The sequence below is a fragment of the Paralichthys olivaceus genome, chromosome 9, assembly GCF_024713975.1.
Source record: "Paralichthys olivaceus isolate ysfri-2021 chromosome 9, ASM2471397v2, whole genome shotgun sequence".
NCBI lineage: Eukaryota > Metazoa > Chordata > Actinopteri > Pleuronectiformes > Paralichthyidae > Paralichthys > Paralichthys olivaceus.
The window spans coordinates 23,171,063-23,194,595 of record NC_091101.1 but is presented as its reverse complement, the minus strand read 5'-3'; the positions used below and the strand labels follow the sequence as shown (position 1 = coordinate 23,194,595).

Below are 23,533 nucleotides of genomic sequence, written 5' to 3'. Positions count from 1 at the left end.
TCACCACTGAGGCAGATAATAAGAAACAGTCGCTGCCAATTTTCCTTATTGATTGATTCATTCATTAAAGTCTGTGAGACGAGGCCAGAAATCACTTTATCTGTCATGTGACAACAACACGGCATGAGGCCAAGGCCACGCATGTTTATAGTGTGTGTGTGTGTGTGTGTGCGTGTGTGTCTGTGGGTGAGGGGTCATCTGTGTCTGGCAGAGGCTCCTCAAGTCAGTAGCAGCTTGTGGAAGAACTGGTCATGAGACCAGGATAACAGCTAAATATAGACACACACAGACACACACTGGATTTCTGTGTGCTATAAGCGCAGTATCTGAATGAGGCAGTCCACCTATCAAAGAATCAAGCTGCAGATTTGCATTCTGGGTACATTGTCTCCTTTCTCTCCATTTATTTTCTCCCGCCCTCGTTCATCTTTCATTGCCATGGAGAGAAGCTCCGCAGGGAACAGAGTGACAAACTCTCTGTGTCTCTGTTCCTCTTCCTGCGAGTCTCTCAGGATCAGAGCGACCGTCGGCTTTGTCACAAACCTCTTTCATTTGTTACCATCAGAACTGGGAACGCTTCATTCCCTCTTTGCTCTTTTTTGTCTCCTAAGATTTTTTTGTCCACTGCCTCTTGATACACTTGCTTTTAACCAGTGAACTAACCCTGTGGTTTTCATATAATCAGCAGAATGTTCAAAAGTAGGAATGGAAGAGACGTAGTTACAGTTTTCATCCATGTCTGTCCAGACTCGCACTGTATCGTGTAAAGGATTTTAATAAAACTGCATTTTTGTCATAATTAGCAATTGAATTATTGAGTTACGGCCCAGATTGACCTCCATTAAGTTTATCATTAATATCAAGTGAACATTCATATCTGACGGTCCCTCCTGGCATTTCTTATAAATCACATGAAGTCGTCTTACGTCTGATTGGACGTACAGAGAGACTATTCATATCAGAACCGCTGTTAAAGACTCACTTCTTCTCATCATCTATCGATTCGAGACGAGTTTGAGAACTTGATATAATCTGATATGTATGTTGAAGCGTGTTTAGCACTTTGTTTTAAACCTGGTGTATAATCAGTTAAATAAACTTGACTTGACTTGACGAACAAATTTGAAAACATAATTTCTCCATCTTTGCCATAAAAACAAAGAAAAAAGGGGAGAAATTGCATCAGAGGTTTTGAAAATGAATCAACAACTGTGTTGGTAATTGATTTTTAAAGTAATTTATCAAGAAAAAATAGCAAATGTTCCCTCCCCAGTGTGCGATTCAATCGTTAGTAAAATACCTTTGTGTTTTGGACTTAAGCACCAAACCATTATTCAACAAGTTTAGATAATGACATAATCGTTTGTGAGCTGCTGAGGTTTGAGACGAGCTGCAGCTTTGAGTCGTGAAGGAAACGAGAGGCAGCGGAAGAAGAAGACAGTGTTTGCACCGGGCTGCTCCCGCTGTGGAAGCATGTCAACTCTGTGAATGTAAAGCAGGTCGCTGCCGATTAGAAACCATGTTGGCGCTCAGTCGAGCATTTCTGGATAAATAAAGATTAAACAGCAGGAGATAATGATTCCCATTGATCTGCATCCTCATTTAGCTTCTGTCCGCACCCTCGCGACTTTTCATCGACTCACTTTGTACCTCGATAATCAAACAGCACATAATTGGCTTTTTGTGGCCCTTATTAAATATGGAGGGGGGGAGGGGCGCGGCTGGAGGGGGGTGTTCTTTTTGTTTGCGGTAATTAAGCACATCCCTTCTGTGTCGTCTGCCGAGGAGAAAAATGAGATGGGAAGTTTAAATTGTGCAGCTTTCCATTCTCATTACCTGTCAACAAATTACTCACTGATTCACTGGAGACTCGTTCACGTCATGATGGAGTGTCGGTTGTCTGCCTGCAGAAAGGGGGAGGCCACAGAGTATTTTTACACAGTGATAAGAAGCTGTGTACAATGTGGGTAAACACATTCTGGGACATAAGTGGGTAATAATTAAACAAGTTGTTGATTAAAGACTTTCATGATGAAAAGAAACATTCACAGTTCACGGAGCTGAATATTGGACATGTTCAGCTTTTATCCTTCTTATATACGACTCATCGTACAAAACATCCGGGATTCCAACAGATCTTTTTCTTCTTATGTTTTAAAACTAGGTGTTTTATCCGTTGATTCCCGTGCACACTTGTCTGGTTTGCTTAGAAATAAAGAAACTATAAAGAACTAGAAGGTCTTTCAGTAAAACACACATCCCAAATGAAACAACACTGAAAAATATCTGTCCCCTCAACATGCCTCTTTTTTCGTAATCAACTAAAATGTGAAAAACGTCCTCGATCCAAATTCTGCTTTACTGACTTCTACCCTGACCCGTAACGTATCCTTCCACCGAGTTATCTGTCCAGTAGTTTTTTGCATAATCCTGCAACAAACTGGCAGAGGTTACTAGGATTGCATAAAGCATGTGTCTCGCACAATGGCCAACTGTCCCCTGAAATTCAGTAATTCCAATTTCCTCATCAAGGATTAAAGATTCCTTTGGAAACAGATAAAGATGTCACAAGACGTCTTGTGTCTCAATGTTAAAGAAAGAGCTAAAAGTGTTCCTGGAACTTGACCCGTGTCTGATGCTTGAAACAAGTTTCATGGAAAATCTGTTGTGTAGTTTTTGCACAAACAAGGTAATAAGCAGCTCAATATATCCGGACAGACCGAAGGACAGTCATTAATCACGGAGAACTGATTCCCCCAGACTCTCCAACAAGTGATATTTGGGAAATGTAGTTTAGAAGCAGCTCAGCATTTAGTATTTATCACCGAAGACAAAATTAAAACGACCAATTCGTGAAATTCATGTCTGATAAACTAGTGTCAGTTTCCATTCAATCAACGAGCGCGTGCACGTTCATGCGCAGGCTTCATTAATGGGGGTCCTGAGTCCATAAGTTTAAGTTCCACTGCGGGGACGTTGGAGGTGTCGTTAATAAACCACTTCCTGTCAAAGTCACCTACAAGAAAGTGGGAGTTAAGGGAGTGGGACACTTAGCGGAGTCTCCTGCAGCCTGGCAGGTTGCCTCATATCTATGTCACTTCAGTGTGCGAGGGTGGAAAGTGATTACAACTCTCTATCTGGCTCCTCTCATCATCATTTCTCATGTATATGGGCTCAGCTCTGTCACTTCACCTTCACGTGTTCTCCCGCCCCGGTTCACGTACTAACAGTCTTATCAAAGACAGTTCTTAAAGCGTCATGTTGGAGATTAAAAGTTCAGAAACTGGGTTTGAATATTGGAGGATTTGAGTTCCCACAGATCCAACGTTAGTCCTGCGTTGGATCATGTTTGGGGAAAATTTCATGTAGGATAGAAAAAGTGTGATTTGATCATTTACAAAACTAAATGTAGACAATATTAGTTTTTTCGTTACTGTGGTTTTGCATTAATCTTCATTATTTCCTAAAATTGAGGTTTTACTCTCTGCTAGACCATTAATTGTCATTTGATTTATCAAAATGTATCATAATTAGTTTTTGTTTTTTCCTTCAGAATTGAATTAAAGTGCAAAATAAGAACAACTCTGTCTCTACTCAGAGACGAGGTTTGGTCATTTAAAACCTCTCAATGCTGTAGTTATTCAGAACGAGCACTGAAGCCCCGAAGGGTTGAAGCGAATTATTCATGTATCACCAGCGGATGTAAATAATCCTCGAAATGATCACGTACATTCGTCAGGGACCTGAGCTTTTTTTTTTCTTTCTTGCTGCCCTCCTGCACCTACAGCCGAGAGTTGAGAGAGCTTGACCTTGTATGGTGGTGCAGTGTGTGTGTGTGCATGCCTGAGCTGAAAGGGAAGTGTGGACAGTCCAGAACACTGATGGTCGACTCACTGACACATGACCGGGCTTGTGATTGACCTTACGTAATATTACAGAAGGTCTGTCGTGGAGGTGTCAGGGAGTCAGCGGCCGCAGCTTTGATTTCTCCGCGTGGATCAATACGGAACCACGCGATAATCAGAACCATGTAGAAAACACACACGCGTCCGACTTCACTGTGGCACCAAAGTTTGGAAAAGTGACTCTAAAACTCACATCTACACACTACCCGTAATTTTAGCTTCTACTCCAAGAATAACTTTGCTTTTTACGTTGCACCTCAGAAGCTCAACTCGACCGACGAGATCATTTCAGCCCTTTGAGAAACACTTGTGCAACTAATTCCCATCTACTATTAATAGCAGATTAATAGAAAGACATGTAGCTTCACCTCGGCACCATGCTGAGGAGTCAAACGAGAGATAACCCTGAAGAATATATCATGAGTTTGAATATAGAAGTGAAAGATGCAGGTTCAGCACATCCGCATGCAAACCTCTCGCCGATCTTTCCACATCCAACCGCTGGTTTCAGCCCCGATCGCTCTGCTCACGTGCGGACGTGCTATAAATAGCGTGTGGGTTTAGTGCGTGATTGTCCCGGCAGGCTTTTTATGACTGAACGGGCCAGTAGGTTTTTCACTGTTGTTACTGAGGCAGAGATTAACCACAAATGGAAGTCTCCACACTTTTTTCAACACCCCATTCCTCCAGAGACGCCATTATTATTATTATTATTACACTGCCCTTTACAAGCCGACACTAACCAGTAGTTTTCATTGGCTTTTCAAAGGTCAAAGGTCAGCGTGAAGTTTGCACATACAGATGCGGTGGATATAGTTTGGGTCTCAGTTTTCCTTTATTTGTGTGATTCATTGTCATATTTTTCTTGTAAACTGTGAATGAACTTCTTACAATTCTCCCCTGAAGTGTTTTCTCTTTCCATATCTTCAAAGGTGTCTGGATTCTGCGTTAATTTCACACCCGTTTGCTTAATCTACCCAGTCTAATGCTCCATTTAGGCCATAATCGATTCAGACAGACACACAGTGAGTGATGGGTTCATTGCTGAGCTGCTATTGTGCTATCATTGCAGCACATTAACACAGAGAAGAATAGGACACTTTTCTCCCCTTCATGTTCTTTTTTTATTTATTTTTCCCACAGAAAAATAAGCACAGAACAAAACTTTATATTCTCACCCACACTTCTGGATTTCCAACTTAAAGCCACCTCAGTTCAGGGCTGTTCACCTCCATGACTTCATCTGGACTCAAACGGGCTGTTTCTCTGAGCTGGTGAACAAAGTTTGATCGTGTACGACGCAGAAAAAAGTAAATATGAGCGCAGCAGAGTGGGCGTTCCTTCTCTACGTGTTTGGTTGTGATTGGTCTGTGTTGCATAGTTTTGTATGCGTGGGACGACCCGTTTGCGTGTGTGTTAACATGTAACATGGGAGCTGTGAGTGTGTGTGACGGAGCAGGATGCTGCTTTCACGACATGACATCACAGCTGCCCTCTGAGCAGGTGTACATGTGTGCTGCTTGTTCAACACCTCACTTGTATGTCAAGGTTTCCCCGATTCCTGGTGCAACATGTTTAGGTGTGTGAAATGTGTGCGCCATGCCCAAGGATGTTTTTATTGATTGATGGCTGCAGTGGAGAGATGAAAGGAGAGAAGGAGGGATGGAGAGGAGGAAAGAGAGAGGCTGAGTGGAAACAAAGAAATCAATCAGCCTGCCCTCCGAGTTTACGAGGAGGGAGAAACGGACGGATGTAGGGGAGAAGAAGGGAACATGGAGGAGAGAGGAGAGATGAGAGGATGAAGAGGATTAGATGGGAGAAGAATAGGTGAGGGGACGGAAGAAAAGAACAAATTGAAGGGCAGTGAAGAGGAGAGGAAAGAAGAGATGAGTAAGGGCGATGGCCAGAGTGGGTCGAAGTGGAGGAGAGGGATACTGAGGAAGACGATGGAAAGGAGAGGAGAGAAGGAGGGATGAGAGAAGAAACTGGTGGAAGAGAAGGAAAGAAGAAAAAGTTAAAGATCTGAGGAGAAAAAATAGAGGAAGGAAAATGGAAAGAATAATAGAGATGAGGGAAAAGGAGGATGAGATGAAGAGGAATGAGTAAGAAAGATGTTAATGAGAGCAGAGGAGAAGAGAAAAGAAAAGAGAGAGGGATGAAGTTATTGAAATGGAAAGATATTGAGTACAAGAAAGAGTGAAGAACGATAAAGGAGAAAAAGAGTGGAGGAATGGAGGAGAGAGGATGCTAGTCAAGGAAAGGACAGGTGAAGGAGGGAAGAGAGCGGATGAGATGAAAGAGGAGAGAGGGAAGGAATGAAGTGTGGAGGGGGATGAGTCAGACGCACGTGAGGGGGATGTGAGCTGCATGCTAACTACACACACACACACACACAGTGAAAACACACATCTGCATCAGCAACTGCGAGGAGAGGAAGCGATGGGAGGCTCTTACAGAGGGCATCCTCTCCTCCTTCCTTCCCATCTTCTTCTGCTTCTCTATCAAGTCACGACTGCCCTCCCTCCCCCCTCCCTCGTTCTTTCATTCCCTTTCTTTTGACCCACATCTCTCATTTTTCTCCCACTCACCCACTCTGTCTTTCCCATCACTATCCTCTTCCTTCTTCTCATCTCTGCGTCCGCCGTTTTTTTTTGTTTCCCATCATCTCTCCTTCGTTTCCCTCTCTTCCTTTTCACGCCGCTCCTTCCCTCCATCCTCCCTCTCTCTCTCTCTCTCTCTTCACTCTGCTGATTGGCTCTTTGATCACGTCTGCTCTGGTGTTCTGTGTAATTCTGCTCTGTAATTTATGAAACCATGAATGATATCAGCCCATGTTATCCATTCCCTGACCCAAATAAACACTCCTCGCTCAGACAGATAAACACGGGGACAGTTGTGAAAACAGTGAACGTCGTAATGATTGAGAGACGAGATGAATATTGTCTCAAATCAAAGAAAGAAATGAAAAAATGCACAGTTAAAGAAGAGAGAGATGATGATCAGTCACTGCTATGTGAAATCAACATCAATACATCATGAATCTGTAAAACTGTTTGTCGATTCAGTTTTAAGTTTTTGGTCTTAGCTGCTGACAGTCGGTCAAATAATCTGAATTTTGCCAAATACATTGAACGTTGTCTTCTTTACACGTTGTGCATGAAGCTTAATGTTAATTGTGGCATAGTTAACGCTCGCACGCTGTCCGTATGTGTAACGACGCTCGCATAAATGATGTGTGACATCTTACAGTTGGTCGCACGCATCTGATGTAACCCCTCAGTGAGGGAGCTTGGAGATTCTCTGAAGGCTCCTGGAGGAAGATTACAGAGACTGGTGATAAAGATGAGATGTTGTGCAAGAAACTATGAAGAAAAACAATTTCTCTCCGGCTGCTTGGTTGTATTTTTCTCAGCTTGGTCACCTGTCGTTTAGGAGAAGACGGCACTCAGTCACTGTGTCTTAATGTGAATGAAGGAGAGAGACACCGTGGTGACGTCACAGTGAATCTCACAATCTGTTGAGCAAATCAGCGTCTGTGGCATCAGTGATGTTAATAAACTCTCACATGATGGACGTGTTCTATGGTATTTCAATGAAACTGTTGCATGTTATCAATCAAAGACTTTTGGCCATAAACACTTTATAACACTATAACATAATAGTAATGTTCTTATCTTGGTGCAGAGTTATTTACTGGCAGCTTTCAGAGACAAAATTCCAGCCCTGTGCAGTTTAGTGTCAGTTTGAGATGATGTTAGTGCTGAGGATATCTGATAGGGAGGGAAAACTGCCAGTTTGATTCAGTTTGAAGACGGTTGGTTGATAACTGGTCGGCCCTGTTTACTTGCCCTGTTAGGAGAATGGAGAAGGAAGTGTGTGTGTGTGTGTGTGTGTACACGTGTGTGTGGGCGTATGAATGAAACAAAGGCCATGCTTCTAGACACAATTGGACATTGGATCCCTTTTGTTTTTAAGAAACTGATACACGACATGAATGCTTGTTAAAATATCAGTTGAACTTCCTTCTGTCTTTCTCCTCTTTACCCCCACAAAAAAAGTTCCTCCTCCTTCCTCCCTCGTTCACCTCCCACAAGAGACCACGGTCCCTTCTCTTTACACCGAGTCACGTACACACACTTCCTCCTCATCTACTTTTCTCTCTTCTCTGTGACGTGGCTCAGTGTTTCTGTCTGAAGCCGCAGCCATGTGTTGTGACTGCAGACCACGTGGCACCACCTTCTGACTGGAACACGTTTCGGGCTTTTTGAGTGTTTCCTTAAGGGGTTTGAAAATGACTTCGGTGTTTTTCAGGGTTTATCCCTTAAAGGAGTTTGCAAAGGTAATTCCACGTGTTCTTGAGGCCATTTTAAGGCTTATTGAGGAGGTTCTCTAAATCAGGTTCAGGGGTCTGTAGGAGTCCTTGCTTTTGGTGGTGTCGCAGGTTTTCTAAACGGACTCCAGAATTATTTTAGTGGTGTTGAGACAGTCTCGATAAGCTATAAGAGTTTTTAAGAAGATCTGAAAGTTATTGAGAAGGTTTCCTGACAACTAACAGCAGGAATTGAGGGGTTTGTGTAAAGTTAAAGGATTCTAAGGGATTTGAGTAACGTCCATTGTTGTGGGTTTAGGATCATAAGACTGTTTTATGGATTCAAGGGGGTGCTGCGAGGGCCCCTGGTGGGGTTCAAAAGGTTCAAGAAGTTACTCGAGACATTTTAAGGGGGGTCTTGATTCCATCCTCAAAGGATAAGCAGTACGGATAATGAAGGACAGATGGTTGTTGAGTCCTTAATGAGGCTTGTAGGGGCACGGTGATCAAAAGTATGTTTAACTTCAGTGTACTTTTAAATATTAATTTGAATAAAACTTTTCAACAGTTTGAAAGTGTTGTGTTACTACTACTGATGTAAAATATCCATCACATATTCAAGATTACTTTTCCAATCTGTTCCATCCTCCGTCACATAGAGGATGAATTCAAGGCTCTTTGCAGAAGACCCTGTATCTTCTGAGTCTGTGGCCACTACAGTAGAAGCTCATCTACTGGACATGAGCCTCTCCAAATGTGTTTGTGCGCTTCCACAAGGGAGTCCAGTGGATCATTCTGAGGGCCCAGAATCTTTTTCAAAGGATAAATTCAAAGGATCCAGACTAATTTACTCTTTAGCCACATAGACCACAGAAAAGCTCTTTCAACCACGTGCCACCGTGACCAAGAAGTCTACAGATTACACAGAGGAGCTAATTTCACTGATTAACACCCACTCTGACCGAGGGGAACTAATCACATGAAGACCCCCTTTGACACAATCGCACTTTGTTGTGTGCAGGACCTCTGCACAACGACGGCTGGAGTATGTGACACATTTTCTGACTAATCCTTCATTGTGCCCGGGCAGATGCCTCCATTGGTTTCAGTGTCGAAGCTCCTCAAACATGGAAGTCTCATTATCTGTAATGAGTAGCTGTTGAGAGATGAGGGCCTGTTGATGAGAGCTCCTTGTGACTCAGACAGTGAGCCGTGCAATAATATACAGTATATGCCAGATGATGGAGGCTTTTATCCAAAGTACCTCACAGTGCTTCAACTGCATACATATTTCACAAAGTGTGGCCCAGTGGGAACCAAATCCCTAAATATAACAATGGCAGTGCTGCGTCGAGCGGTGAACTTCACAGGAAACGGCAACCTTAGCTGGGAGCGCAGTTATTTCCCATGTTTGGGTTGTTAGACAGCAGTGGTTACAGAGAAAACATAATTTCCTTTGTGAACGCATAAAAGAGCAAAGTGGCCGACTCCGGTGACGCATGCAAACTCGTTCGTTTCTCACTGACGATCCCTCCAGCTGTGATCAGCACCTCCAGTTACTCAGGATCACGTTTTTTACAAAGTGACTCACGCGCCTCGGTCACATCTCAAAAGAACAAACCTCCCGGGAGTTTTGCTTTAATCTTGATGTTTGACTAACGTGACCTTTCCCTTCTCTCTTCCTCTGTTTTTCCATCTTACAGTATGGGGAGGAGGAGGTGTGTTCGGACCGTTTGGACACTGACTTCCCGGACATCGACCTCTCCCAGCTGGACACCAGTGACTTCGACAGCGTCAACTGTCTCAGTGAGCTGCAGTGGTGCAACGATCAGGCTGCAGACGCGTCACCAGCCTCCATCCACTATAGTACGGCAGATGAGCTCTTTGAGGTGAGGCTCCAAATCTGCAGTACTGTTGTACTGCAGATGACTTCTTCGATGCTTTCATCATGAATGTTCCAGATAATCTTGGCCGAAGGAGAAGTTGTTTGAGGTGAAGGTGGTTTTTAACTGTAGTTATTTTATCTTTATCCTTTGAGTCATTAAGGGATATCTGAGAATTCTAAGTCGGCCCAATAAAAACATGACATTCACATCCCTTTTGATTTCCAGACAACAAAGACTTCAATACCCTAATTTAGACATTTGTGCAAAAGATGTTACTAAGTGCAGGTTCAAAGTTAAAGGCACAAACACGTCTTTGCAGAAAGAAAACAACTCAACAACAAATTCAAATCCAGATTGGGTTTTTAAACCTAATCCACAAAGTTGGACGACTGAAGCCTCGGTTAAAATGGAGAGTTTGTTAATCTGATTTGATCGAAGGAATGATGTGTTTGGCCGGACCAAACACATCATCAGTGTTTCAGCAGTGACAGAAGACAACCCAGCTGCCTGAACCTTTTGTCTCGGGGACACCTTTCAAAAGTTTATATGAGATTTAAAGTAATGTGGGAGTACTTTTTTTTTCTCTCTCTGCTTCTTGGAATTGGCTCTTACACTGATTTTGCATTGGATGTGGGATTCAAACAGGCAGTTGTGAGGGTGAAACAGTTCTTTGATGATTACAATTCTGGATATAACTATTGCAACACCACAATTACTTAAATGTCTGCTTCTCAGAATCTGTTTACTTGACCTGTGGTGTTGCTGTTTGCAGCTTTTCTCCTGAAACAGTAAAAGTGACCGGCAGTGAGACCTGCTGCCTGACAAAGAGCTGTTCTCATCGAAGTTTGGTGAAGCTCGACTCAGTTAGCTTAGCCCGACGTGGAGAATCAGTTGTTACCGTTGTTGTGATTGCGCTGTTTGTCACTTAAGTTGCTGAGACCCTGCAGCTGCTGCAGAGCGCTGGTCGCCCGTCGATCGCCCGTTGTTCCTTGGGCCTTTAACAACACACGTGCCCAGTGTGAAGCTGATAAGAGGAACCTTTCTCGTGAACAGACAGATAGAGATTTCTGGAATTATCGGATAGTCATTTTCATGCTGCAGGTGTTTTTTGAGCAATTCAACCAGAAGATGGTGTGATAAGTCTTCACCATGTTGCATTTTGCCCTGGGCTTGTATTGTACTACGTTTATTCAGTGTTGAGAATATGAAATGTTACCTTGACTTGCTTGTTTTACTTGTATAGCTCATCTCTGATTGTCCAGACATTTAATGAATCTTGGCTTCGGGGCCAAAGTTTTCTTTCCCTTGACTTGTGCAAAGCCCCAAACCTTCACCCGATCCCCTCACTTAAATTTGGACGTGCAGCTTGTCTCCGGGGGCATTGCTGAGAAAGTAATTGCCAGTTATGCTGTGTGTAATATGATGACGGAAGCAGTCCATCAGTCTGGATGAGCACACTTCTTACGGGGGCCAGTGGAAGGCCTGAGGCTCCAGTATCAGGTGCCCTTGGTGGATGAATTCAGGGAACACCCTCCACGTCTGAAAGCAAAACCTGGATCATTGATTGTCTCTAGGTTTCCAGCCCCAGTGACGTCCCGCGTTCCCATTACAGCGGCTAAAGTGAGTGCATCCCGAGAATAAAAAGACGACAACAGAGAGATAAAATAGCATTTAGGTTCTGTAATGTAACTCTGCCGGTGAAAACTGCTCTAATGCTGCGATGCACCACGGAGCATTGGTTAAATGAAGAGAGGCAAGGCATGATGGGAATGTAGGTGAAGTAAACATAGATGCTCTCTCTCTCTGCTCTGTTCTCTCTGTGTCTTCCTGCAGTTTTTTTTAATTCTTATTTCGATTCCCCATTAGCCGACGTCTGAGAGACTGTTCGTCTTCCTGCTTCCGACACAAAACAAACGTTTACGACACAGAGCTACATCAGCACTAATATATATTTGTATTGACGCCATAATCTTTATGAGGAAGAAGAGCACGAGAGCCAGAAGCTTCATTACTGTGACGGCGTTGAACTAATAAAGACTTAAAGACGAAATAGACAAAAAAGAAGACATGACTCTTCTTGTTTCTCTCCATCTAATTTCACTGTTTTCACTTGTCTGTTATCTCTTCGTTTCCCTCGCTCCCTTGTAGTTATTATTCTTTACCGAATCTTCTCCTGACTCAAATTGAACTTTTTTCTTTCTGAGTTCAATCGTCTTTCTTTCTCTGTCTTTTTTTTGTCTTTGTCTTTTAATTAATTTTTTCTTCTTTCCCCATGTCTATTCTCAGTCTTTTGTTCACTCTCATAACAACTTTGAACCACAGCTTATTTTATTTCTTATAATATCCCCACTTGAAAAGACCTTATTAAGAATAAATAATAGTTTTCTCCCATGTCTTCCATAAGTCCTCGCCCCTTCTCTCCTCTGACATATTATATTTTAGCCAATATCGTATAGATCGGACTAATACGGGCGAGCAGACGGTCAGACGGCTTTCAGTTATGAACACACAGTAATGAATAGAGTGATAAGCCAACAGATGATGTCTCCATGTCTCCGTCTCTGTGCTGCGCATCAATACACCACTTATTTACAGTAGTGTATCGGAATCTAATCCCATGTCGGGCGGGATTGATCCGTGTCTGTGTGTGGTAGGATTTCATTTTATAAATAATGGTAGAGTTAAGGGTTAGGGGTAATGATATATTATTACTTTAATGATATATTATTACTTTAATGATATATTATTACTTTAATGATATATTATTAATGATATAACAATAATAACATGAAATAAGTTTTGCTGCCTCTTGTCATTGGTGTAACTTTCCTTCTCTTTCTGTTTCCGTCTCTGTTTCTTTTCACACTCCCAGTTCAATCCAATTAATATCCAGGAAATCTAATTAATATCCGTCTAATCTGATTAATTCAGTTGGACTCTGAGAACGTTCCCGACGTCCGGCGGAGCGTCTCTAAGTCGCAGCATCCATTGAAGAGACGACGAGTCAGCAAAGCTCTGAGAGACAAGACAACATGAATTTAATAATAAATAGTTTGGCAGCCGGGAACTGATAGAGCTGGATGATAAAGAGAAGAGACAGATGAATGGAGCTCGGTGGCTTCCCGTAGGCCAGCCATGCTATCACCTCTCTGCCAGACTCCGCTCTCAGCAAGATGGCAGCTCCATAACAGTAAACAACCCCCGTGTGGGTGTAACAGGAGGGATGGGAGCAGTGGAAAAAAGATTCTGACTGAAATTACAGATAAATAATGTTTTCTGATGGTGTGTGTTCAAATTTCAGAAAAACTACACACAGGGAACTGAACCTAGATGATTGATGATGATGCTGCAGACCAATCGATAACAGTTTCTGTCTGATGAGGTCAAAGGTCGGGTACATTAGGAATATTATCCACAATAATGAACAGGATTGAAAAGAAGCTGATGGTCTTGCATGGAAAGAGGAGGAAGAGAAACAAGAGGGGTGATTCAGCCATGACAGCTTCCTCTTTTTCATCCACCTCGGACAATAATTTCCAGGCGTGAATGTTGAGTACGAACATAAAGTTGGCGGGAAGTGTAGTAGTTTTCCAACCGTCTTGATGACTCAAGATAAAATGACTCAAGATAAAATGACTCAAATATGGTTATTTCTTTTGTGTGGATTGCAGGGCGGGATCACACATCGCTGGAGGGTGCATATTTCTGCCAAGGCCCAACAGTCCCCTTATGAAACCACATTTCACTGGATCCACATTTTGTTTTTTCATTAAGATCCATGAATTATTACCTGAAATCAGTCAAATGTCAGGATGAGGAAATGTGGGTTGTGCAAAAGGAGATAAATTACAATATAGATGGAAGCTGAAATTGAAAAATCACTTTGACCGTTAATAAAGAGTTGAAGTTGTTGAGAAATGGAAAATATTCAAGTACATCAGCTTTTATAACAGCTGCATTGGGGTGAAATAGAGTTGAAGTGTATAGTCTTGTCGATTTCTCACCCACGCTCTCGTTGTGTTCTTCTCCCTCCAGATAGAAGAGGAGAATGCGGCTCTGCTCGCCGCGCTCACCGACAGTTTGGATGGCATGGTGGATGCCGAGGTGGGCGGGCTCTCCGTCTTCCCCGCCCTGGGAGAGGAGCCCAACCAGCAAGAGGAGGAAGAGGACAGTCTTCCTCTCAGCGCTGAGGACTTCAGCCAGTCTCTGGGGGCAGAGACAGAGGACCTGTCTCTAGTAAGAACATCTCTCTCCTACTGTTGGTGCACGGGGACAGTTCTTCTTTTGTGGTTGTTGTGATCATTTGTGGAGGGAAATTTCTCATCAGAACATTTATTTCCATCTACGTCTCTGACCGACACCTTCACCCCGCCAGAGAACGACTTGACATTTTTGGCAAATCAAAAGTCTCCACAGCTCAAAAACGTCGACTGGAGCCTTTAACACACACTTCAAACACCTCCCTCCACCATGCTCCCCCCTCCCCCCAAGCTCTCCCTCTTTTTCTCCCCCAGTATCTTAATCTGTTGAACATTTGCTCACCTTGATGTTCCCCTTGTTGGCCCGCGAGGTTCAAAGTCTGACTTCAGCTCCAGGAAAACAGAGGGTCACCTTTCATCCAGTCCTGTTCCGTGTGTGTGTGTGTGTGTGTGTAGCTCTATCTTTGTGAGGACCACTCTGAGTTAGAGACAAGGTGTGGAAATCTTGACTGTCACTTTTTCACACAATTCCCAAAAAAGCTATTTGAGGGTTAAGAGTTGGTTTGAAGACTCAGGATAAGATTAGCTTTAGATAAGGTTCAGGCTCCTGGTTGGGATTGGTCTGTGACAGTATCACGTAATAACACAATCTGTCTTTACAAGGATAGAAAGAAAGTTTTTAAAATCATTCAGACTGAAGACAAGTTGCAGAAACGTATGTATGGAGTTTGTGTAGGAATTAAATAGAGGTATTAAAGTTAAATTAATGTCAGTACTAGTGTGTTGTAGATTTATGTTCGTTAAAATAAAACCATAAAAATTATGATAAATAAAACACAAATAACAATAAAACATAGTTTGAAGTACTTCCTGTATGATGGGATTACAACTTAAGTTAGTGTCTCTATTGAAAATCAACCTTTAGTAAAGGCAGCAAATTAACCTGTGGAGACACAATAATTTAAACTTTGGACTTTGTGTTAGTGATGACGCTGCTTCGTCGTATCTCAAAACTTTAGACCCAAGTCTTTTAAAAAATCCACATCAGGTTTTATGTGTGAGGATTAAATCCCCACAGGTCCTCACAAGTGAACTGATCCTAACACATGAATGCTCCTGCAGCACGTGGCCGAGTTTGTGTGTGTTTGCTTGTTTTCAGCCCAATCGCCCCTTTCTCTCCCTCTCTCTCTCTTTTCACACCGTGCTGCTGGATGCCTCTCTCTCTCTTTTCTCTCCCCGGGCCCCTCTATCTTTCCCTGAACCAGACTTCTCAGAATGAACCTTGTTTTTCCTCTCGTCTTCTCTGTTCCCTCCTCTTGTTATCAGCCCGGCCGGCTGCACCTGAACCTCCGTCTCAACGCGCAGGAACAACAAATCTCGGTCTCCCTTCACTGTGCCCTACCTCCCTCTCGGTTCACTCCGCTGTCAGGAGAACGCAGCGTCAGAAGCTTAATAGAAGCAGGAAGCTATTTCCCTGCAATAAACGACTTACGATTACGACTGTAACGTGGCCTTATTGCACTTGTCAAGATGAATCCTGCCGGCTTCTTTAATTTGACTTAAATTTCACAGTGAAGGAGGGGCGGCTGCTCACAGGGATTTCTTGTGCACTCTGATTTAGTGGCGGCCCACAAAGATGCAATTGTTTGACGGCCATGATTCACGCCGGACGGCTGAATAACCTGCAGAGTAAATATTCTCCGAGTTGCTCTGCCCTCCACACGTTCAATTACACAGCGAGTTGAGCTATAATACATGTCAGTGAAGTCAAAGGAGATTTAAGCTTTAAAATGAAAGGCTGAGTGTTTGGGTCACTCGAGGTTCAGGAGGAATCGACACTGGGCAACATTACTGCAGAGTTTAGGCCAGAAGAAAGTTTGAATTGATCTTAACAACTAGATATAATCAGGTTTATTGAACCCTCCAACACTGTCGGACTTTTAAATGAATATATCATATAATAAAAGTAGAAAACCTGTTCTCACTTATCTTTAATACAAAACAAAAACCAGTAAAACCTCCCTGAGTAAACATAGATAATAAAACTAACGTATCAGCTACTACATGCAAACTGACTACTATCCTATTTTGTGGAGTTAGTGACACTCTACTCACAAAAGTAAAAGCAGAGGCCGAGTTAGGCTCTACTCAATTGAGAAGGGGGCCAACACAGTCTGATATCACAGTCGAATATATAATATAATAATCAATATGTTGTTATTTAACGCAAATAAATGAAACTGAGGCTTGATATTTGACAGTTTAACCATTAACTTTATTACAGATTACTATAAATAAAAAGAAAACACAAATACAACCAAACCAATTGAAAATAAAATTCATAGAACACACATTTTAGATTTAAACACATCTTTTCTGTATATTTTGTTCTGTAAAATAAAAGTTTTACTTTCAATCATCATAAACACTGACACCAGACTGTGAAAGGCTCATGTCAGCTGATTTTTATCTGCAACAGATAAATCTGCTGTTGAGTCCAGCAGTGCTGCTAAATATGTTCAACGGGAAAGAAGCTGAGTCAGGAGATCAACTTTTTTAGAAACAATCAATGGATCCCGTTGTTGAAGCTGCAAAAAGCAAAAATAAAAACATCTGTAAAGAGCCACAGTGTCTCTGAACCGCTGTCGGCAGCATCACAGGAGGAAACACGACCAGAGGAAGTGACATTCCTCCTAAATTGGTGGAAATAATAATGACCTCGGATGCTTCAGAACAGGAATCAGGGTCATTTTGCAGATGAGGAATCCAGACAATGAAGAGACTCTGACAGTGATAACCGTTAGTGTGTGTGTGTGACGCTTATCGTTCGCTGCCATCGTAGCTGCCAGCAGAACTGGTGTTGTTGTGGCTGGGATCATGGAGGTACTGTTTAGTCCAAAACAACAGATCAGGATCCTGAGAGGTCACAAGTCTTTCACTGTTGTGTTACAAAACTGCACACACAACTGCTCTGCCCTTGTTTCACCTTGAGGACTCTTTGAGCTGGTTAATCAGATACAGAAAAGACACTGAAGGTCAAGTGAGATGACGTCAGTTCAGTTGCATTGTTTCTTAAATCAACAAGTTCAGCAATGTGACAGTAAGTTAAAACAAAACCTCCTGGATCCGCAGACTCCCTGACTCATCACATCCTTCCACCTAGTTTCGTGTAGATTTGTAATTTACCTGCCACGACAGGATTAAACAATAACCAGAATTAAAAAATGGAGTTGGCACGAGACAGGAGTGGGAAGCAGTCTGACACTCAAAGAGCAGATTGGGAGGTAATGGTGTGAAGTTCAGGGACAGATGGAGGCCTGCGTTTACTTAAAACCTCAACAGCGCAAATCAATTTTCCTGATAAATGAAGCTTTGAGCCGAGAGGAGAAGTTTCTGCCGTTGGAAAAACAAAATCCCTCTAAATCTGAACCAAGTCATGATCAGTTTTCAGTTCATAAAGTAACAGCGTGCGCTCAGATTAGTGTTTTACTGTCAGCGCTGTGCATGTGAGAAAATGTCAGTGCCTGCATTTTACTGCTGCAGTATAACCACTCGTGATTTATCGTGCACGATCACCACGTGTTTTTCCTAGAAAACTGTAACCGTGCAGCTGGAGAAGTCTTTTCTATGCCCAGACACAGCGCTCAGTCAAGTGGCTGCTGCTTCATTCCTCTGACAGCTGGGAAGATAACACGCTTTTCAGAAAGTTTCCTCACACACACACACACACACACACACACACACACTGCTACTATTACTACTACTGCTGCTTGGTTACCACCACCTCTGTCTCCGTTGTTGCCGCCTCACCTTCTTAAATCATTTCCCCTGGGCCTCATCTCGGTTGTGGCTCCAGGCAGCGAGTTTATGACGATGGAAGACAAGTCGAGGCTCCCGTGTGTTTGACGTTGTGAGAACACGTCAACGGAAAACTGGGTTTAAACTGCAGATTTAATTAAAATGTTTTTCAGGAATCAGTCAGAACCAGGAACAGTCACATTGAAACTGGTAGAGCTTTGACATATTTAGTGTTTTCCTGTTCCTGTCTATCTGATGAAGTCTATATCTCCACCATCTCTGGTTGAGCACATGAATATCACTGCTGCTGTTTCCCTCCACCTGTAGCAGCCACTTAACTGTCGTAACTCCAAACCTTTCACAGTTTAAATTAGTGTTTACGCTACAACTACCTGTATTTACATCTGAGCCCTCGTGACTCGGTGTTTTCCATGAAAACGTCTCTTCACTCAATCTTAAACAAGATAAAGAAAATAATCCTGCACTGTTTCTTTAAACTGATTAGTTTGTAATTTCTTAAATAGTTGATTTTATTCCCTGTTATTCCTCTCGAGGTGTGTTTTTTAGTTTTCCTGAACGATTCGGAGAAATGCATCGTCTGACAGTCCAGCGAAGCCTCCAGTGAATCCAGGGCTGATTCCTGGAGCCCTGACAGGAAGCGGAATATTTCACTTTACTTTATATAAATCATATCATCCCGGGTCCTGGCTCAGTTTCCATTGTGTTCAGTATCAGTGACGAAAATAGCAACCTGACATTCACGTCCACTCACAGAAAAGCCTGGTGTAATGACATTATGCAGTTTACTCAACTGAAGCTGCCAGATGTGTGTGTGTCTGTGTGTGTGTGTGTGTGTGTGTGTGTGTGTGTTTCCATCAGTTGAGTGCTTCACTGTCACATGACTGCTGTCACTCATGTGTTTAAGTCTGAGTGTGGCACTGCCCTCTACTGGTTCAAGATAGGACTGCAGAGGGCCCCACTCTGTGTGTGTGTGTGTGTGTGTGTGTGTGTTGCATAATTGTGTCCACATTGTATTTATGATTTATTTAAGAATAATTCAAAATCTAATCTCAGTGGTTTTTTATTGATTTATCCTCAATAAAAAACTCAGGGCCTGATCTCAGCCTCATCTCAGTGCCTCGTTAGTCTTTAACAAACACACTGTAACTAGCCAATGTCAACATGTGCCGTAAAATAACCATAAACTGGCTCAAAACTGAAATATCAATAATCACATCTCACGAGTCAGAACGCTGATATACCGTGTATCGATAATTTGTCCCATCTCTAGTTGTGACCGTTTCAGTCGCTTCATCAGTTTAAACCTTCTGAATATTTGATGTTGGAAATAGCACAAAAGTCTCCGTGTATGATTTTCTCTTGCGTTCATCTGTGTCCATCGCTCTTGTGCAATTCCATGTCTGTGTGATTGTGAGCATGTGTGTGTGTGTGATTGTGAGCATGTGTGTGTGTGTGTGTGTGTCCCAGCACAGAACAAGGCGTTCATTGATGCTGCCAGTGCTGCTCTGGAAGGCGTCCAGAGTAGAGTAGAGTAGAGCGGAGGAGAGTGTTTGAGGGGCCTGGACGCTGCCAGAGAGTTTTCAGTGTTTCACACAGACACAAACCTTCAGTCTCCTCTTCACTTTTCTTCAATGGGACTCTCAGAGCAGCATCATCACACACACACCCTGAGCCAAGTTGGCTCACCCACAAAGGGCCCCGGTGGCCCCATTAGTGACGCGCACGATCGTCCCCTTCAGTCATTTGACCCAGATAGTATAGTGCGGTGATGTTGTGTTCATTAAAGCAATATACAGCGATGGTGTTGTCATAAAAAGCAGCTCAACTGTGACCTCTGGACAATGATCAGTAGCTTTATGACAAACCAACGACACCATAAACAACAAGGTTGATGCTCTTTTCCTTAAAAGGCCTTTACCTCATCAGTTACCTCATGTTTCACATTTACTTCTAGATAATGGAAGAAAGAGCTTTTCTCAGATTTACTAAATGTCGCCTAGTTCTTCATGCAAAGTTGAGGTTTGTAGTTGTTCTGGCAACATCAGTGAAGAATTCAATCAGATAAAATGGCTAAATGTAGCTCAATGGGGTAGATAATTCTTAAATATTAAAAGGATGATAACAATAAGTGTTATCATCCTAAGTGAATAAAGTATGTCTATCTATCTATGTATCTATCTATGATAATTATATTGTTTACTAATAATTCTGATATATAGCTGGTTCCTTGCTGTAAATTCCTCTTTTAAAATAATGAATACATAAAAAATATTTCTTTTCTGTAATACTCTTACGTCTAAGATGCTGTTGCTATGGAGAAGAACTGCCTAGAGGATGTTGCACAGATCGTTGAGACCTTGAGTCACGTCCGGCCTTTTAATTTATCCGAATCCACCATGTGATTTTAACTGTACAAATGTATTTTTTTCACGTTTCTGCTTTAGCTTTTGCTCTTCAGCAGCATCACATCCCCCAGAATCTCAGAATCAGTCAGTCAGACGTAAAGAACCAGAGTCAACCAGGAGAGTTTCATTCCATTCCGATGGTTGGACGTGCTCCAACAGTCTCATCACCTGAGGAAATGAGCGGGACTTTAGCTGTAAATGATTTAAGGTAGCTCTGGTGTGTCCTGCTGCTCCAATACTCATTCCCATCACATCTGCATTTTCCCCGTCGTCGTCTCCAGGAGCTGCGCAGCGTTGGCAGGGGATTTTGTCCCTAAGCTGATTTATATCAGCTGATAGCCCTGTCATGAAGCTAGGCACTGGAATGAATGGATGAATAGATGGATGAAAACAGACAGTGAAAGAATGGCGGCGAATGAGGCGCAGTTGTGTTAATATCCATTTGAAAGGTAATACCCGGGGAAGGATTCAGGAGGGGGTTGTTCTGTTTTTTGCCTCAGAATCTTAACTGTGGTTTCCTGTTTGATCAGAGAGGAGGGAGAGAAGGAGGGATGGGTGGAGGGAAAGAGGCATGGAGAGATGGAAAGAAGAGGGCAGAGGTTCGGAGGATGAAGATGGGTGTTAAAGGTCATGATTGAGGAGGGGAAGAAGAGCGAGGATGGGGGTGATGGGAAGGGAATAAGGGACGATGTCTGAAAATGAAAAAAGCTGAAAGAAGGATGTTGATCATGAAAAAGAAGGAAAACTGAAATGGAGGATTGATTGATTGAAGAGAAAGAGAGAAGATGGAGAGCAGGAGGAGCAGAAGTCACACATGTTATCACAGGGGTAGAAAATCCAGCTCTCTGATGGGAAACGTGAACGTGCCATGTGGCTGTCAGCTTTAGTGACGTGATGAATGTACAGTATCATAACCCGACGACTTCTCCTACACATTATTCCCTTGTTCAAACATCCATCTGCAGCAGGTTAACAGCCGACAGAATATAGATCAGAACCTGGAACGAGCCAAACGTTGAGACACGTTTATCTCATTATTAAAATCTGTTTTTCCAGTTTTTTACTCTTTTGGTTTTCTGGACAAAATGTGTAAGAGGAGATGAAATCAGATCTGTTTTAGTTCCACTGTGGAGAAATCTGCTCTGTTACATCAACAGAAGAGGAAAGTGAAACACACATGCAGTAAAAGTACTAAATAATTAAAGGTACAATATGGAATATATAGTGTAACAGTTTTGCAGATACATGTTACATGCAGGTCCCACTGTTATTTGATGCATATTAATGTCCCTATGTTATCTCTTGTCTCTTCTTCTTCTCTACCTCTTTCTCCTCCTCCAACTCTTTCTTCTTCTCCTTCTCCCTCCTTGTTCTTCTCATCCACCTTCTTCTTCACCTTCTTCCTCTTCCCCTTCACCTTCTTCTTTTCCCCCTAAACCTCCTCCCTTTTCTCCTTCCACTTCATTACCTTGTTCTCCTCCTCCTTCTTCTTCACCTTCTTCTTCTTCTATCTCCTCTTTTCTCTCTATCTCCTTACTCCTCTTCCTCAGCTAAGGAAGCTACTGCTGACTCCTCCCAACGTGCCCTCGGGCATCGACGCACACAAAGATGGAGTCCATGGCCATCGCTATAGCAACAGAAGCCTGCAACTACGGACGGTCAGACCTCTGGTCAAGGTGAGTCTCAGATTACAGTGAGTACCTGTCAATTAAAAGGTAGATTACAGATTTTGAAACTCTCTTCACTGCAGAGCTGAGTGTGTGAGTTGTGCTGGAACACACATCCGTGTTTTCACTGCCTCGTTCACTGTGTCTTCTGGAGGCCGGAGAGATAACGAAATTGGATTTTTTTCAAATCACTTTCTCTCAGAGGTGGCGAGTAAAGGAGGAAGTAATTCACGGCTGCACGCGAGGCCTGAAGTCGCCCACACTGCAAAAGTTCTTCTTCAAACAAAAGTCTGCAGTTATTTTTCTCAGGATTGGGTCGTGCAGGACAGATGTTGGCCTTCAATTTTAAAGGTCTAGTAAGTTATCCAAACATTTGAGACTGTAGTCGACAAAACAAACCTGCAGGTTAAGGTAGTTTCAAGCCTGCAGAACCTTTTAGTTTAAGATAGATGGTAAAAGCAGTCAACACCGGTGTCAAACTCGATCTTTGTCCAACTTCTGGAAAGTTCCTGTAGCTTTTACGTAGCTGCACTTAAATCACAGAGGTGGCACATCAGGAAATTCAAAGTAATTTGCTTTTCATGCATCAATTTGACACACGTTAGTATTTGTTCATAAAGGAGACAGTAAAAAAGTAGTAAAATCAGATTTTACCTCGCAGACGAAACCTGTGGTTCTCATCGAGTCCAGAGAGCTGCAGCCGAGCTCGTACAACATCAGCTTTTATTTTATTTCCTGAAATGACAGATCTCTCATTTTAGAATAAAGACTCTGTGGACCTTCGTGCTCGCAGCGTCTCCTCGTGACAGATGTAGTGTTGGCGAGGAGAGGACGTTTACAAAGCCTCGTGCTGTATGACTTAGCAGTAATTGGATTGCTGCTACCATTGTGCTTCAAGTGGCCATTGATTACAATACCAGTCATTTATCTTGTTGGAGCATAGAGCGTGGTGAGCCTTCACCCTGCAGCCTCCTGCTCGGGCTCAAGAAAGGAGGATAGAAAATACCCACAGGATGCAGCACGGGGATAAGCCCGGCCCGTATCCATCACACACACACACACCGTTCCTAACCCCGCGGCTGCTCGCTGTGTGTGTCAGCTTTAGTTTTAGCGTAGTGTGGCTTTGCTGTGGCAGATGGTGGAATATTGACTGACAGGGCACGAGGGCAGCAGTGAATCGCTGCATCTCTCTCTCTCTCTCTCTTTCTGTCTGAGAAACAGAGAATCAGCCGTTTCATCGCAGCTGCACGTTGAGTCGTTCCTCACAGTAGACGAAGTCGGAAGTAAAATTTACAGCTGTGTGTGTATGTGTGTGTGTGTTCCTGCATTCAGGGCAGGAAACT

The 23,533-nt window shown here is 42.9% G+C and overlaps 1 protein-coding gene across 2 annotated transcripts in view; it reads left to right on the top strand.

Annotated features, from left to right (window-relative positions):
- Window positions 1-23,533, top strand: part of ppargc1b (peroxisome proliferator-activated receptor gamma, coactivator 1 beta) — an 81,357-nt gene that overhangs the window by 46,541 nt on the left and 11,283 nt on the right. Inside the window, exons 2-5 of one of the 2 annotated variants that reach the window (XM_069531388.1) lie at window positions 9,918-10,103; window positions 14,136-14,270; window positions 14,328-14,336; window positions 22,074-22,199. In XM_069531388.1, the coding sequence (XP_069387489.1) occupies window positions 9,918-10,103; window positions 14,136-14,270; window positions 14,328-14,336; window positions 22,074-22,199 (456 nt within the window). Of the gene's footprint in view, window positions 1-9,917; window positions 10,104-14,135; window positions 14,337-22,073; window positions 22,200-23,533 lie in introns of both variants that reach the window. The other variant, XM_020085078.2, reaches the window with a different exon arrangement.